This window comes from Glandiceps talaboti, chromosome 12, assembly GCF_964340395.1.
Source record: "Glandiceps talaboti chromosome 12, keGlaTala1.1, whole genome shotgun sequence".
Lineage (NCBI taxonomy): Eukaryota > Metazoa > Hemichordata > Enteropneusta > Spengelidae > Glandiceps > Glandiceps talaboti.
Window position 1 is genome coordinate 4,124,210 of NC_135560.1, and position 19,147 is coordinate 4,143,356.

A 19,147-nucleotide genomic window follows, 5' to 3' on the forward strand; every position below is an offset into this window, starting at 1 on the left:
TACCCCATAGGCAATTAATTAGCAGAAATTAGCAGAGACACCCCTTAGGCAATTAGCAGAAATTAGCAGAGATACATCATTAGCTAATTAGCAAAGATACATCTCTTTATGATTATATTGTATACACGGGTTTGATACATAGATCACACATACTAGTAAGTGAAATATAAAGAATACTCTATACACTTTACAATACCAAAAAATTAAAACTAATTCAGAAACCTTTTAAAAATGATTTTGGAGAATTAATTTAAAAGCACTGGACGACAACCACTCCGTGCCTAACATTGTTTAGTCTAAGAGAAATAGCTGTCTGCTGTAAGTGTGGTATTCTACTCAAATTAAGTATCTACTAAATATTTGAATGATTGCAAACCTTATATCCAGAGTCCTAAAATATATACCATATATCAATAAACCAATACATGATGGAGTATACACAGTATTATGAATATGACAACAGTTTCAATTAAATATTGGAGAGAAACAGATGAAGTGAAACTGATATACCCCGTATTTAGTTGTTAGTTTTATAATACATAAAATTACGTCCGCCCCTCCGGACATAATGACATATGAATAAGGTAGATTTGGAGAAAAAGGTTCTAAATTAATTGACAACAGTCAGCAATAACATATTCTTGAAAAGTCTGCTAAGGTGCGAATCTAGTCAAAGGTTCAATCCTTTTTGTTAATCAATTCCTACAGTAATATGATAAATAACATCCCCAGTAGATAGTTTTATAAAACATCAAAATACAGTTATTTGTGTAGGGTTACTCAAAACGTGTTCGTTATCATTACATCTATGTTCAGCAATCTTAAAACATACCCTCTTCTCCTTATTAGGTCACGAGCATTGGATGACCTCACCTCTAATTTGCTACATGGTATGGTCACTGCAGTTATAACTCTCCCCATTGACACAAATGATTGATAATTATATTGACATGTTTGATAAACACTCAAGTGAAATAGAAAGGTGCAGGCGAGAGTGGGTTAACTGTTACTTGGAAATACATCAAATAATTGAAGTTAAGTCTATCATCCATTCTGGATCCAGAGGTAAGAGTTGGCCCCTCTCATCACAGCTGAGAGGGAAACACTTTCCATATTAAATCTACCCCCATCCCCAAAGATACAATTTAAAACATGCCCTCCCTCCCACATAGCATTGTATACGATAAGATACAAATACTCCTGCTTGATGTACGGCGCGCCATTAGTTTTTTTGAGGATTCAGTTCAGCTAGTTGCTTGGTAATGACAGATATTACATCATTCTCCGTCTTGGCGCCATTAATCTCTATCTCTAACGTCAACGCTTCTTCAAAGCTGGACTTTGCTACCGTCTTCTTATCTATAGCGATACACGCGTCAGCATACTTCATTAGAGTCTCAACCATGGTTTGTTGTGGCTTGTTGTCGTATTTCTGTTTCTGTAGCTTGTACACTTCTTTATAATACGCTGCTTTTTTATGAAAATCGCCAACATTTTCCCATGCGTCTGCAAGATATCGATACGTTGTTATCAGGAAATCAGAATCAGCGTTGTTGTCATAGATACGATTGTGAACGTATAATGACGTGAAGTGATATTTGACCGCTGCTACAGGATCGTCTTGTTGCCAGGCAACCCCAAGCTTGTTATACAGGTCAGCAATATCCGGGTGCAAGTTGTCACCGTGATATAACTTTTTCATTTGTAGTAACTCCTTTAAGTAATCTATTTCCAGATCAGATTTGTTGCTTTTCCTGCAAATTTCAGTGAGCTTTTGAAGCACTTTCATAACATCTTCCGGACTGTCGTCAACATTAACCTGTTTGAACAGATCTAGAGCTTCCTTATAGTAGCTGATTGATTTGTCGAAATCTTTCGCATCTTCGCCTGCTGCGCCCAGTTTAGTCAGGAACATGGCAACTTGAGATTTACCCTTGTTATTCGTGTAACCATCCATCGATCGTGATAAACCTTCATAGTATCCACACGCTCCTTCATAGTCACCCTTTTCAAGCAGCAATTTTTCCGCCTTTTTAATAACTGGCAGAAAACTACATGTATCTGCAGAAATCAGAGAAGAAAATAATCATGCTATATCAGTGGTATAATTTAATATACGTTGACCTCGTGTGAACTGTGAACTTTTAATCACAGCAAAGGAAGATTTTAGCATTCAAAACGGGCCTAATAACACAGCTATTATATTTCCTGAATTATACTTTGTGTGCGAGCGCTACAAATTGGTATGGATATGATTCCAATGTTTTAAGATTAATAGTAGATGATAGATAGCTATTCATGAAACAAAAGTGGCTGACAAGGACCATCTTTAATTGACAAACATATTTAGATTAACTAGTAGTAACCTTTAACCTCTTACCTTTGTCCTCGTCAGATCCAGTTCCTTTGTTCTTTTTTGACTGCATGTCCGACTCGGCTATTTTTCAGTCTGATAAAAGAAGCAAAATCAACAATTATTCTTATTCCCACGTCATAAACTCGCAATATAGAAAATGTAACTTTACATAGCGTTCTTTTCCCCGTTGATTGGATTAATGGACTGCTTTAGTTATGTTGGGTTAGTAGATAGTAGTGGTTTGGTTACGTTGGGTTAGTAGACAGTAGTGGTTTGATTACGTTGGGTTAGTAGACAGTAGTGGTTTGGTTATGTTGGGTTAGTAGACAGTAGTGGTTTGGTTACGTTGGGTTAGTAGACAGTAGTGGTTTGGTTACGTTGGGTTGGCTATGATTTGGTTATGTTGTGTTAGCAGTGGTACAGTATCAGGTTTTCAAGAATGACAAATGTACGTACATAACATAACTTGAATTTGGGGAGAGTCAGTCTTTGCCACACACCATGGACTTCTAACAAAACTCCACTCCCACCCGTAACATCTTGTCCCTAAGTATGATTTATTCCACAAACCCTAATCACTAAACGCGCAAGTAGTTATACTGGTTGCTGAATATTAAACCAACCGCAGTGTGTTCGCCATGCCCATCCCTCAGTGACCACACACGAGTATTTTAATGGTGTGTTTGATTTGTCCGATTTCATGTTTCTCTGAGAGTGAGTTATTAATTTTTGTTTCTCTTAGAGTGAGTTATTAATTTTATGTTTCTCTTAGAGTGAGTTATTAATTTTATGTTTCTCTTAGAGTGAGTTATTAATTTTATGTTTCTCTTAGAGTGAGTTATTCGTTTTATGTTTCTCTTAGAGTGAGTTATTCGTTTTATGTTTCTCTTAGAGTGAGTTATTAATTTTATGTTTCTCTTAGAGTGAGTTATTAATTTTATGTTTCTCTTAGAGTGAGTTATTAATTTTATGTTTCTCTTAGAGTGAGTTATTAATTTTATGTTTCTCTTAGAGTGAGTTATTAATTTTATGTTTCTCTTAGAGTGAGTTATTAATTTTATGTTTCTCTTAGAGTGAGTTATTAATTTTATGTTTCTCTTAGAGTGAGTTATTAATTTTATGTCTATATTAACTTACTTTTAACACGGTACGACCAAATACACTCTACGTGAACTATGTTAACTACGGAAACTTAAAGAGTAGTTTTTTAAACCATGTGAGCAGTTTTGAGTAGGTTTTTTTTTACCATGGGAGTAGGTTTTATTTCATGGGAGTAGCTTTTAAACCATGTGAATAGGTTAAAAATAGGATTAAAAAAACTACTCCTGTGTCCTCATTAAGCCTCCATAGTTAACAGTTATTTCAAATTCAAAAATAAATTGTATCACAGTATTATTTTTGTATTACAGTAATTGTGAATACTTTTACTTTACCGGAAAGTGAGTTATCTAAAAGTAAAACGATGCTTTGGTAAATACCAATCCCGTGATTGATTATTTGACTAATCAAATAAGAACCTATATATAGATTCAAGTACGAATGGACGTGATCTTCAATTCGAACGATTTAATCGGGCGTCAACTGCAAGTTAAATAAATAAAACTGTGAGTGAAATGGAAATAGAATCAGAAACAGAGATCGGTTCATAAGTGATGGTGAACCTGCTGTACAGTTACATCACATTCAAACGGTAGCATCATTACATCATAGTGAAATTGCAGCACAATCACTCCACACTAAAACTGCAGCACAGTTACATCACATTGGCACTACAGCACAATCACATCACAGTGAAATTGCAGCACAGTTACATCACATTGACACTCTACCACAATCACATTACAGTGAAATTACAGCACAGTTACATCACATTGACACTCTAGCACAATCACATCACAGTGAAATTGCAGCACAGTTACATCACATTGACACTCTAGCACAATCACATCACAGTGAAATTGCAGCACAGTTACATCACATTGACACTCTACCACAATCACATCACAGTGAAATTGCAGCACAGTTACATCACATTGACACTCTACCACAATCACATCACAGTGAAATTGCAGCACAGTTACATCACAGTGAAAGTACGGCACGATTTATGTGACATCATAGTGACTGTGAAATGTCATCAAATTGAAAGCCAAATGAAATATACGTTTTGTGACGAGCGCTTACCTCAATTTTTCACAGTTGAAAGTGGTAGCAGTTTTCGCTGACCCTAACAGACTAGTTAAAGCGACGATCAATGGGCTCAGTAGTGTCCCTAGATGATATGAGTATTGTAGTATGTGTGCACAGATAGATCATACAGTTGACTTTATGTCACCGACTCGTTATACCACCAATGGCATCTTTTAACAATATATAAAACTTATAAATTATGTGACTACAATTCAATTATGCAAAATCGCCTTTAGAGGAACCTTGACAGAGGTCATGTATCGGCGAATCCAAAACTAGGGCACGTTGTTGTCATAGTGCTTGTCATCATATGATCATTGTGGCGGTGTGCATACTACGTCATCTATCCCCTCCCGTTCGGCCAATATTTCGACTGAAGTACTCTATTCATAGCATAATATTAAATGTAAGGTATCCTCCCCTCTGTGGTTCTTCCTATAGGGAGCCTTCTGCAATTACAAGGGGCGGCCGAGAGAAATCAAGCCCGGTCTGTGGAATAAAATGTGGCCCTCCCCCTATTCAGCTGTGCTAAAAGCGACCCCGTCAATTTCCTTTCTCTGAAATATGACCCTCCCCCGTTCAAAGTTTCAGTGGGAAACATTTTAACACCGCCTCCCTGAGACGTAGTTAGAACTCGGGTTAGTAGTCGGAGGATCCTGGGATCGAATACCACTAGAGACAGGGAATTTTTCTGTAGTTTTTAAAGGCTTGTAGTTTCCCACTATTATTAATAAATCTTCACGACCTCAGAACTGAGGTCAACATCCGTCATCTCCACTCCACACAACACTAACCCCAATTTGCCAGATTGTTCCCTCGCTCTTTACTGCCGCGAGACCCGCTCCTAGCCTCTCTTTACACAACTAAGATAATACACTGCAGCTGCATTTCACTGATATGTTATGATATTTCTTTACAAGGGTGGCAGTGGTGGTATGTGGTTACCGTAGCATTTGGACGCGGTGGCAGCGGTGGGATCATGCCAAAATCACAAATAATGCAAAGTTGCATAAAACGTTAGTAAGTAAGTAAAATGTCACCTTCCACAAATTACCTTTTTCCAAAATATGGCCCTACCCGTACCCCGAGGACCGATTTGTAAAAGGTTACTCCCCGGCCCTTCCCCTTGTAATTATAGGTTCCCTTATCGCATGGTACAAAGACAAAACTTCGCGCGTGTGTGTGTGTGTGTGTGTGTGTGTGTGTGTGTGTGTGTGTGTGTGTGTGTGTGAATTAAATTTACAGCTATACTTTCTACTAAACCATAGTCAAAGGACAAAGGTGTAAGCTTTACATGTAAATTTGAAATGACCTTACTTACGTATGTATTCGAGTGATCAAGGTAACGACATCAGTTTGAAAGTTTACTCATAATGAAAAAAGGACCCCGTTCATCATTACTCTTCACAGGATAGCTGAAAAAATACATTTGGAGATCACAGGACAAAATAAATAACTGTAATATATTTCTTTGTGGCTGTGTTACTGCCTTATATACATAATAGCCAATTGTGATATGACAAGGCATATGGATTTCTTGAGAAAAGTAATAATACGTACTTGAAGTAAGAAATTTGCACAGTAGCAATCAAACGACTTATGCGAAAGGTCCAACCGTTGGTCTGCTGAAAATTCGGCTTGTCAGATATCTAATGACGTCACTAAATGACCAGGCAACGCCTCAGTACCTGTTTGACTGAACCCAATATATCATCGCTAAAATGTATCTCCGAATGAAGATTTCTAGTTACGCCCCTATTATGGGGGCGCCCTTTATATGAATTACGGCGGCAGGCTCACGGCATGGTGATAACTATTACGTGGATAAAATGGACACCTTTTTTAATTTTTCTAAGAATGTGATGTATCCATGGGTAAACTTTTGAGAGTGGGTCTATTTCTGTAACTTTTGATATTTAACATGTATCCCACCAAAGTATGACACATTGTACAGGACACAATTTTACTAATTTATACGTTTAAGAAAAACTTGCAGTCGTTAGCTTTATTGAGCTATTAGTTGGTTTATACTGACTATACATGTATTTGACTAGTTATGGTCGGTTTAGATTAGGTGTTAACTGGTTTTGTTCATGTCTTTATTCCGTTAATCAAAACTATATTTATCAGTGGATCTCAATTATGGTACCAGTACGATGGGAATATTGATGTGCCTATATGATGACATCTTGCAAGTATAAAGACATTGACAAGACTGGAGCCGAGTGCATTCAGTTTGCAGACAGTACTAGTGTGATATAAATATGTGATAACTACGTAATAAACTGTGTGATGTGTTCCTGCGTAAAAGAGTACTGTGTCGGTACACTGAGTCAGAACTTAATAAATTAAAACTTTTCCAAGATATAATTCTCATGATAGCATATTGTTTGCAAGGTTACAAGTATAGTAATACATTGGAGGATTTCTGGGTAGAAATGGCAATTGTAAATGAATGAAATACACATATCCTCGCTAATACATTTGTATGTCTCTCTATTGTACACTGGCTTAACTTAGAAAAAAATGTGTCTAGTTAAAAATTGTTACTGTTTGTAGTGTAGCGAATTTAAAAAAAAGATTAGTGCGGGGGAATTGCAGAAGAAGCGCACACATGCACTAAGCATTTACCGCTAGTATTAAGCGTAGACTTGAAAGTCTCCTTCATTTGAAGACACCAAGTCGCAATAATGTCACAGAGTGAAACTCCAAAAAAACGACGTCGTGTCCAGCAGTCTATTTTGACATTTGTCAGGAAACAGACAGGGTAAGCATACCAGTGTAGTGATACGTCAAAGGAAATGTCGGTCAACGTGAGGTCGCCTGCACGTAGTAACTCCAAAGATGCGTTCTAATTTACATCTTGTTCCTTACTAAAACATTTACTGATAACACGGCAGACATCGATTTAGAATATTTGGTGGCCCTGAAAAGGACCGTTTGTGAGTGATCACAATATCACCCTGAATCGTCAGCAGCGTCATCAGAGCTTTGAGTTTCCTCGAATTGTTTTAGTTTGGTAAATGCAAACTCAAACTTTGCTACATTTTCAAAATACGCGTCTATTAATAGTTCCACACCAATCCAAATCGAGAGTATAGTTAATTGTGACGTGAGTGAAAAGAATTCCATGTAAGCCTATGACGTTGATTACATCTACACGACAGAGAGCACCAGACATTAGGTACAATGAAGACCGGAACCAAAAGTCAGTAAATGAAATACTCAGCAAAATGTGTCTAAAACTATTCCACTTATTTATGTCATTATTTTTATGACTTGAAAATACAATCGATTCAAAATAACGACAATGGCGTAGTAGCACAACTGTACATTTTAAAGAAAATATTAACCTACCTGCTGACCCTTTCTTAGTCTTGCTGCTAGACGTTCTGGCTTTCTTTCGATACTATAAGCGAACTTCCTAGCTAATGTCATTTTCAGACCGGACATTCCATTGAGATTAGTGGGTTGGGCCATGTATGCATATATATACTTTAATATATTCAATCTCTGCATGCAGGTGTTGACAAACACATTTATGTCATTACTATGTCTTATCAGTTTATGGTAATTGTTTGATGAGTGTGTAGACGTTGTCATTCACACATTTTAGTTAACGCATTGGTGGTTATTTTTACAAGCCCCTCCTTAAGATGAATATGCATGAAAAAATTAGCTATTGTCCTCTGTTTGTGCTTGTCGCTAATACGGTTCTCTGATTGTCAGTTATTTATATCCTGATGACATTTGCTAGACCTCGGATGTTCCATCCTCGATAGCGATGTTCGGGCGTGTGTCGTATTATATCGGAAGAATATCTGAGGTCTAGCAGATAGACTAACCCTTTCTATACGAAAGCTGACAGGGGACTTCCGACTTCCAACTTTCACAGTGTTTGTGTGCATCTTCCTCCATCACTATACTCTACCCTTCACCTTATCGACCCATTCCAGTTGTGCCATATTTTGGACCATCTTGTGAAGTCGGAAGTCGGAAGTTGGAAGCGGGAAGTTGGAAGTTGGAAGCCGGAAGTTGGAAGTCGGAAGTCCCCTGACTGCTTTTGTAGCGTTAACGTTCGTATTGCTAGGTATAGGTGTAATGACTAGTCTTGCTAGACGTTCGGGCTTTCTTCGATCGAGGGCATGAGGCAACAGTTCTGGTGTCTATAACAATATTGAATAACGGGAATATAGACAACATCAACAAGTTCCGTCAAGTTCTTGTTTATAATTATTTCAGTATCTTGAATCGCTAATTAATATCTAATTATAATACACAGAGAAATACATATATTTAACTCGATCGAATCGCGCTGGAATATATACAAATAGAATATAGGGCAGGCAAATGACGTTTTCTCCTTCATTCAAAGTGTATATTTTGAAGAGACACAGATATGAAGACAACTGTTTAATGGTTATTTTTACGTAATTTGATGAAAATAATATAGACTGGAATCGACTATATGTACATGTGTTCGAGCCTACCACAACTCTACGCACCAGATATTCATTAAACCAAGATATTATCAATTGCGTTTTTGTTTATTTCCCTCGCAAAAGACGCAACGTTTTGGAGCTTCAGTTCATATAATATGCCGTTTCGGTAATCTGTTGTAATGTCCCGCAAAGTCTACAATGTACTGCAGCATGGGAATTATATATCTCACCACAAGAGGGCAGCAGGTGGTATCAAGCTTCGAGAGAAAAATTCATGGGTCACATGTTCGATTTGAAGCGTCCTGATTGGTTTATTCGATGCCACGTCCTACCCGTCTGTATTACTAATTTAAGCAGGGGCATGAGGCAACAATTCTGGTGAAACCCGAAAATGATAATGATGTGATACAGGTAATAAAGGCCCCGCAAGTTAGCTATTAGTCATATTTACATACTTACTTCTTTATTTATAGTATATTTTAATAAACTCATTATACACGTCTACACATATTGTTATTTTGGGTATGGCCAGAAATGGAATGATTAAAAATATTATATGTATGTACTTGTACACTTTCTGGTCTTGTGAAAAAATGAAACATTTTAATAATCGCAGAACAAAGATTATATAAATATGGAAGACTCCAAAAAAGAATAAAGAAAAAGAAAGTATACGGATAGACATGGTGTAAAATCGACGTTTACCGTGTACATTTCTTTTATTGTACCTACAATTCAAATGTGTCGACATCCTTAAGCTTATTGGTGTCTTAACAGGTGCAACTTTTCTCCTTGGTTTCATTTTAATTATTCTGCAGGGCTTTCAAGAAAGTTGGTTAGGAAAAATCATAAAATTGCTTGTTTCATCCTTAAGTCACTGATTTATGCACCGCTATAGTTGTAGGGTTTGAAAATGTCGACAATGTTTTCACAAAACCCTGCACACTGGTGAGATTTTAATGAAAGTGAATGTTTGAGCATACAGATCAGAGATAGCTGTGGTGTATTTGGTCTACTGTGTGTGAGTAAGCTTCTAGTAGCTGTACACACGGCAAATTAAATCAAATTAATTTTTTGGCACCGCCATCAAACATCAGCGCCTTAAACGGTGATCATGGCTTCGACCTGTTTCCGTAATCTTATGAATAGTATCCGCCATTGTTTAATAGATACAATGTCGAATTATTGGTAAATTAACATTTTATATTTTCAGTCAATATAATGTGATCTTGGTACCAAAATTCCAATTCCAACTTTTACATTGGTGACATATTCAAAACCTAGCCTCCATGTAAAATGAGACTAGTTACTGTAATGCCTGTATTGTCTACAAATAATATTCATCGCTAAATAGTGAACATATTTTTGGTTATTTGATAAAAAATGTCACACTTGCAGGTAGTACGGGTTTAAATAATCAAATGGAAACAGTAATGGGAATTCCACAGTCTGAAACAGATGGTCTGAAACACTCGAAAAAGAATCTCTCTTGCTACAGAAATTGAGTGTATATTCCTTTGTTTTATTTACACGTTACTTGCTTTATGCCACTGTCTCCGTCTCTATCTCTTGCTTTCTGCCTGCCTGTCTGTCTGTCTGCCTGTCTGTCTGTCTGTCTGTCTGTCAGACATGCACAGTCTCTGTCTCTACCTCCCCCTCCCTCCCCCCTCTCTCCCCCTCCCTCTCCCTCCCTCCCTCCCTCCCTCCCTCCCTCTCTCTCTCTCTCTCTCTCTCTCTCTCTCTCTCTCTCTCTCTCTCTCTCTCTCTCTCTCTCTCTCTCTCTCTCTCCTACACAATGTGAATAATTCTTTTATCATGCAAATTGTAAGCTACTTTTCCCCACACCGTTACTAACTCTTAATCAAAATTATGTCTGAAAACTAAGAGAATGTCATAAGACTGAATTTGAGGTTAGCACCGGTCGATACATCCCTGTGCAAAGCACGGACAGGTTTATTATATTATTTTGAAAATTAATGTTTAAAGAATGAGATTAATCATACATATGTCTTTTGTTAATTTGTTCAATTAGAAGTCATAAAATACTTGTGTTCTCGTTACAGCTCATTACGTGTATAGGAACACTGTATAGACATATGTGATATATAATGTGTAAACAGGAATGAAACAAGTGTTCTCGAAATGTAAGAGTGATTAGTAAGGTTTTTAGGAAACACTGACTTCTCTGAGTAGGATAGATTAGGACCGATTTAGTGTGGATGAGAACTGGTAGATATGTAACGGCTGTTAGAATTGTTTCTTAGGCTCTAGAAGTAAGACAAATTATATTTCTTTGTTAAATTGTAAGGGTTCTGAGTACGAGTTTCAACCAGACCTGAATAAATGAGAGACATTATGATGCAATTTGAACATTTATTTCAAGTTTGAAATATAATGTATTGATACATTTTTCAACAATGGGGGATTACTCCTGTTTCAAAAGTTGGAGGAAAAATGACATCTGATGGCGAAAATATCACCGTCGAATGATTGTATGTACGACACCCCTGTGAAATATAGATGTATATATTAGGGTTGAATTATTACTAAATATCCACAACTACAGAAAGCTGGGTGAAAGCAGAAAGACGATCCATCGCACAACGAAGAGGCGAATACTGTAAGGTAAGCTCTTTGCGTTTATACATTTACAAGATACCTGTTGTATTTTTGCGTACGTGTACAACTTGCATGGTCTGTGTGGTTTCATTTCCTCATTGAATTTATTCCGAAATGTAGATACAGAGGATTGTTTGCAATGCTAACTCGACTTAGATAGGATGATGATCTGATACAACCAGTAAGCTTGGCCAAATGATTACAAACCAACAGTCTTTACACTTTGTCTGAGATCATTCAGTTTTCTTTTCTGTGTTTTATTACCTTCCGTATGGAAGATTATACATTAGGGGTGAAAAGCCTGTGTGTTTGTTTGTGTGTCTGGCAGCCTGTCTGTATGTCTGTGTCATCGTTTTCTCCAAAGTGGTTGGCTCAATTCAAACGAAATTTGGCACGCGTGTTCCGTGTAATGGCAAAAACTAATTAGGTTTGGTAAACATCAATTTACGTAATTGATGGTTTTCTTTGATAATTATGCTATATCTCAAGAACACCCGCTCCAAATTCAGTGTAATTCAGTTCATACATTTGCGATACCAGCGCATCTGTCTTGAAAATACTATCGATGTAGCTTTTAGTTTTGATAAGTTATTGACATATTTTCGGTAATTAGTCCTGAAGACTACACAAAAAAAAGTTGTTGTTGCTGGTTAGGAAATGTTGTCTAAACTGGTGTGATGATGCATATATTTTTGTAATTGTTCATGATTAGTTGTGCAGTTGTCGTCCCTGAAGTAGCAATAAATGTAGGGAGAGTTATTTTGTGTTTCCCCTTGGATCTGCAGTCTGTATTGGCTGGACAAACAGGAGAAGAAAAACAGATTGAAGCGGGGTATTTAAGTGATGCACACTGTAAGGAAAATAACGTTTTTCAATAGGTTTACAATGGGCGTGGAGTTCACAAACAGGTGAAATATTTATCATCATTTCAATTTCATCAAATATGGACATATCATTTTGAAATTTCACACACTAATGCGCAGATGCATAAAGAGAAATCATATCTTTTTAGATTTTCGATTAGAAGTTTAAGAAGTCTTTATATTGACCTCGAACCGTCTCCTTTTTACAGTGTTCTTTTCCGATTATAGCAATGTTATTTGGACTTGAATTTCGTTTATTATTTGAATTTCGTTTATTATTTGCATCATGTGCATATCCCGGGTATGTAGGGGATCACGATCGAGGATGGCAAACATTCCTGTGCTGAGAATAGGAGGCGGGCATCTGAACAACATTTGCGACAACTAACTTTCATTGGGACTTGAAAAATGGCAGATATAGAGCTAAACGTCTTGCATAAATCATGAAATTGCAAGACTATACCCTTACGGAAGGCATTCAGTGTAAATCTGGTTTATACATGTGATATGTATGTATGTATGTATGTATGTATGTAGGTATGTATGTATGAATGTGTGTATGTATGTATTAACATATTTCCATGCATCAACCGCCATACCAATTGATTGCCGTTATAATTTTGGTTTTACAACGTGATTATTTTCCCCATCTTAAGTTTACCAAGACGATTGCTATGGATATCAAAGTTATCTTTATAGTTGCGTGTGGTTTGGGTGTCGTAACGGATTGTTCGGCCCAAACAAGTAACTATCCCGTAAGTATCAGTATTTGAGTTTCAGGAATTGATTTCCACAATAATATTCGTCTTTTTCTAACAAAATGAAATTGTGTTCAGTCAGAAGTTTGTCATGTTAAGAGTTTTTATCAGTTTGAGACTAGACTCCCGAGTAAGTGGTGGTGGTGGTGGTGGTGGTGGTGGTGGTGGTGGTGTGTGTGTGTGTGTGTGTGTGTGTTACCTGACATTCTTGCGTTATTGGTTAATCTATATGATCAGCAATGGATCCGAACTAGTCTAATTAATACAATTCAATATCTTATTTTCCCTTACACCGTCCAATTCCAGAACAACAATGGTATGTATCAACAAATGTTTTGTATATTTGAACTATTCAATCAAAAATAACTATAGTTATACATCTAGTGTAGAATTTGCTACAGTTCATGACACACACAACAGATCGGGGGTCTTGATAGTTTGGCTCGCAAGGTTGGATAACAGAGCCCGAAGATGATAGTACCCCTGGTACACGACTCCACTGTATTTGACGTCCATCATTCTGTCGTAATTGCTTCGTCGCTTTCAAAGTTAGCAGAAATGCCTGACGGTCAAACAGCTAGAATAGTAAATATATACATAATTCTAAATTTATTCTATAATACAGAACTTTTGATTTTATACCCAATTGTTAACTGTCTAAGTGTTGTAACCATACTTCATACTAAAGTCACATTTCAATGACCAATTTCAATGTGTGTGTGTGTGTGTGTGTGTGTGTGTGTGTGTTTCGTACAGACTGTGTCTCATATTAATGAAATAGACTTTTGAACCTGTAAAGTTTGAGGTATTGAAATGTAACAAAAGGCCAGTGGCTAGTTCATGCAAATAATCATTGATTGATTGATTGATTGATTGATTGATTGATTGATTGATTGATTGATTGATTGATTGATTGATTGATTGATTGATTGATTGATTGATTGATTGATTGATTAACAAAAGGCCAGTGGCTAGTTCATGCAAATAAACATTGATTGATTGATTGATTGATTGATTGATTGATTGATTGGTCGATCGAATTATTTATAGTTTGATACATATTTATCAAATTATCAATCAATATATAATAAAACAAATTTATATATATATATATTAGTTTGTTTTCATTAAATATATATTTCTATATACTGTTTTTCAATTAGTAATTGATAAATATTACTATTTACTACATAGTTTATACAGCACATTTTAAATAGTAATTTATTAATTACTTTGAATTGTATATATATATATATATATATATATATATATATATATATATATATATATATATATATATATATATTGACAATAATTTTTTTTCTCTAAATAAATAGTACTATCTCATCTCTTACAAATCTTTGAAGGTAAAAATACTATTTGAAATAAATTGCTTACCATATTATTGGATGTATGTCATTAGATATCTAAATAAGGTCAGACAATTATGTACATTGATGTTCCTACATATAGGTCTGTGCGCATCTTTGAATATTATATATTATCACTGACAGGCATATGTACCATGGTGAAGGATCTCGCTACTGACTGCGACTGCAGGGTATACGAATTTTTCTGCGAACAACCTGAAGGAGAATATCAAGCGCAGGCCAAAAGTATTTGTGAAAGCAATGGAGGTAGTCTCGCAATTGTAGATAATCCCCAGACAAGTCAAGTTCTCTTCGACTTCATAGATGCCAACTGTTTGTATGACACGTGGTGCATTGAACAGTATGGTTTCTGGATTGGATTGAATGACATAGAAGTAGAAGAGCAATACGTATGGTATAACGATAATGGTGTATGCGATCTATTCGAAGACTGGGCTTCTGGGGAACCGAACAACAACGAGAAACAAGACAACGATGGACAAGATTGTGCTCAGTTATGGTAAGCGCTTTTGTATACAAAAAAAAAAAAAAATTATTGTACATAAGATGTAAATGTATTAAAATAAACCGATAAAAAGGTTGATTCTTTGGTTCGAGAACGATGATGTCTGTACTTTCACATGTGCTTGCCGGCATATAGTTCTCAGTTTCTCTGCTTTCTTTACGCATTTTCGTAAAGAGAAACATTTGTATGTTTAAGTTGACGAAATTAAACATATTGTTGTCTTTAACATACATGTATTGATTCAAATCCGGAGTAAAAATTCTACTTCTCTTACAAAAACTAAGAATACCTTGGCAAAATAATTTCTTTTATTGTTATTTCTGTAAACCAAACAGGTATCGTTCTGGAAGTGCTAAAAAATGGGGTAAATGGGATGACGAATACTGCTCTTACAGAGAAAAGGGATACATATGTGAATACAAAAGTAAGATTCAGAACATATAGTTGATATTTATAAAACCATATTCCTGAAGTGGAATATGACTTGCCTCTGCTAGGGTGAGTTTAACAGTTTTTAGTCGAGCAGCTTAGATGACAGGAACATTAACAGCATTAGCAATATCATTATCATCACTGTCTTCATGCCTTCTTACAAGTACAACATTTAGTAACCTTAGAGAGAGAGAGAGAGAGAGAGAGAGAGAGAGAGAGAGAGAGAGAGAGAGAGAGAGAGAGAGAGAGAGAGAGAGAGAGAGAGAGAGAGAGAGAGAGAGAGAGACAGACAGACAGACAGACAGACAGAGACAGACAGACAGACAGACAGAAACAGTCAATCAGATAGACAGATTGACAGACTGAACAGACAGACAGACAGACAGACAGACGGACAGACAGAGACAGACAGACAGACAGACAGACAGACAGACAGACAGACAGACAGAGACAGTTTTGTGCATGACAAGGAAAATGTTAGTTCTGTTTTTTACGTCTTATCAGAAACGCTAGCTAGATCTTTCATTTGAATAACTTAAAATAGCTGCAATACAAACAGTATGGCATTTACACAGAGAGATTTGAATTCACACACCATTCAACGCTTGGAATATTGTTTCAATAAATTAAATGTCTGGATGGAAGTCTTTATAATTCTGATATTATTTTTATTTCAGTTCCTTACTGCAACTTTGAAATATATTGGGATCGTGCTGAACCAGATATGTGTTGACAATAGTGATAATTAAAATAACAAATATTACTTCAAATCATCAGACCAAGATTCTTCAATATCTTTCCTACATCTATCAACATTTGAATTGATGTTCGCATCTACATGTTTTAGCAAATACCCTGTCAATTTAACAGTAATCATGAAATAAAATAGCAAAATACAATATATTATATTTTGTTTGATAACGTATGTATGTATGTATGTATGTATGTATGTATGTATGTATGTATGTATGTATATGTGTGTATATGTGTATGTATGTATGTATGTATGTATGTATGTATGTATGTATGTATGTATGTATGTAGAAAAATGAAATGCATAAGGAACTTATGAGACAGTCCGAATAAATAGATGCAATCAGACGTTTTGAATAAAAATTCTTTTTCAAGGTATAAGGCAAGACATAGTTGGTAAATACCTGACTATATCTGAATGTTATGTATGTATGTGGTTAAAGATCTGTTGACCCCCCCCCCCCCTCGCCCGGCCTTTTGCCCCTCCCCGGCCAGTTGCCCACTGGTCCTTTTTACCCCCACCCCGGCCGCGGCTTGTTGTCCCCATAATATATCAACATATTCCACATCGTCAAGTTGGATTCATCATGAATGTACACAACAGTGACTTACAGTCCATGAATTAATCAGATTTGCATACTAACTGTACTATCGGTTTATTCTGAACACATATTGCCTGGCCATGAGGGCTATAGCACCCGTTTATTACACCCGAGGGACTGTGAGTTACCAAAATCGCATGCTATTTCCCGAGGCCGAAGGCCGAGGGAAATAGCATGTGATTCTGGTAACTCAGTCACGAGGGGGTAATGAACGGGTGCTATAGTCCGAATATAGGCCAGGCAATATGTGTTTTATAATATACCTCATGCTGTGGCAGACGACATCGTCAGAAGCTGCCATTTTTACCTGCTGTGAACTCGCGGTGGTCACGTGACCATGTAATAGTTGATGGAACTAGGAAATAGTCATTCTATTTTCCTATCACGTGACTGATTCTAGCGAATCATGGCACAGCATTATCACTGGGTATATTATAAAAAGGAATATATCATGATTCCTTGAGGTTATTGAATCTAGTTACTGTAATAGTGTCGAACTTCAAAGATTGTACGTCAGGTGGTGAACGAAACGTTGTCGTCATTTTTACTTCGAGTTAACACCATACTCATGCCGTGGTGGTTCATATTATTAGTAAGAGAGCCCATTGTACAACTGTCTTGTCACCTTTCAGGCTGATAAAGTGAAAATGCTATATTTTTAATTATCAAAAGGAAAACGATTAGATGCTTCTTTGTTTTTAAAGGAACTTAAGGATTAGACGGGTCACATCGTACGTAGATCAACAGGAGCTTCTTCCCTTGTCTTTTATTCCCTAGTGAGTGGGGGATTAGTAAATCCTATGGTTATCGAGTCTAAATATTTTCTTTAAAAATATCTTATTCAACGTTTGGTGTCCATGCATATAAATATGTAACGATCAAATGAACTGCTGACATGGTACTTGGGCAGCGCCATCAACGGTTGATGTAATGCATTCCTTATATATCACCGCCTGATTTTGCTTAGATCGACAGCGTATTATTTTGGTGAATTGGCAAAAAATTAGTGAAACGAAAAGATGCCAAGTTAAGGTATAAGGACTTTTAATGTAAATGTATAGTCTCTCTCTCTCCCCTCCCTCTCTCGCTGTTTTTGTACATCTCTCTCTCCCTCTCTAATTATCTCTCACTCTCTCTCTATCTCTCTCCCCCCCCCCCCACTTCTCCACATTGTATTCTGCAATGATACGGATTGAAGTACATGTACAACTATTACTTATCAGTTATTTAGCTGTCCACAAAATATCGGAATGGATGTACCATTGTCAGGTTTATCTCGGTCTCCACACTGTTTCAATTTCATTGTTGTTGCGTCGTTTATTGGTTTACAGTAATCCGTGCAATGTATTAAACTTTGGCGCTATGGTAGGATTGACGCCCTCAGTGGCAGAGAAACCGTCCCCATACTCTGTACTAGCTGTAGAAGACACGATAGTTTGATCTAATATTACCTACTTTGCCTCACTATGCACACTTCTCTCATTGTGAATGTCAAACAACAGAGATTGAATTGGTTTATAGCAATATTACTGTAATTAAAATCATTTGAAAACCAAAATATGTGACATTACACACAAAGCATATATGCCATGCCTGTTTTATGCTAATACAAGTCTAGTGAAAGGTAAGATTCTCCAGTAATGAAGTAAATGACCGTCCACGGTCCACATTACATTGTATGTGTTTTGTTTTTGCTTAGTCGGTAACCAACTTTGGGTTGTTAATTCAAGTTTTATTTTACAGTGGAAGTATCCCACAAGGCTGGTTCAAACTTTTAACAGAATTGTTGCATTCCCTGTTTTTAAGGGTAAAGGAGGAGAAATACAAAATTCGCAAACGTTCACATACAAAAAGAGACAATGATAAAAGAAATACATACATACATACATGCATAGCTTTAATGATGTGATGTATATAATTCAATACAAAAAGTCCCAAGATCTACCATTTACTATAATCTTATGTAATATTTGTCTTTATTTCTTTTTTTTTAAATATTTTTTTTTTATTCTGGGTGATCTCCACCTTCCCACAAGCCTGAGCATAATGGAAAAGCTTGTTTGAGCTCATGCTTATGAGTGGCCAATTAGGTTGAGTCTTATGTTGGCAGCTGTACACACTGACTAAATTGTAAAGACAAACAACATACATGTAAGACTGTGTTGATGACACAACCTGACAGTCATTGTGTCATCTCTTTGAATCATTTTGAATGAAGCAAACCATTTGGATGAAG

The 19,147-nt window shown here is 36.4% G+C and overlaps 1 protein-coding gene across 1 annotated transcript; it reads left to right on the plus strand.

Annotated features, from left to right (window-relative positions):
• Window positions 1-14,753: 14,753 nt before the first annotated feature.
• On the plus strand, window positions 14,754-16,289 carry LOC144443613 (salivary C-type lectin 1-like). Its single transcript, XM_078133156.1, has 3 exons — window positions 14,754-15,118; window positions 15,460-15,548; window positions 16,234-16,289. The coding sequence occupies exons 1-3, from the start codon at window positions 14,754-14,756 to the stop codon at window positions 16,287-16,289; spliced, it is 510 nt and encodes a 169-aa protein (XP_077989282.1).
• Window positions 16,290-19,147: the final 2,858 nt, after the last annotated feature.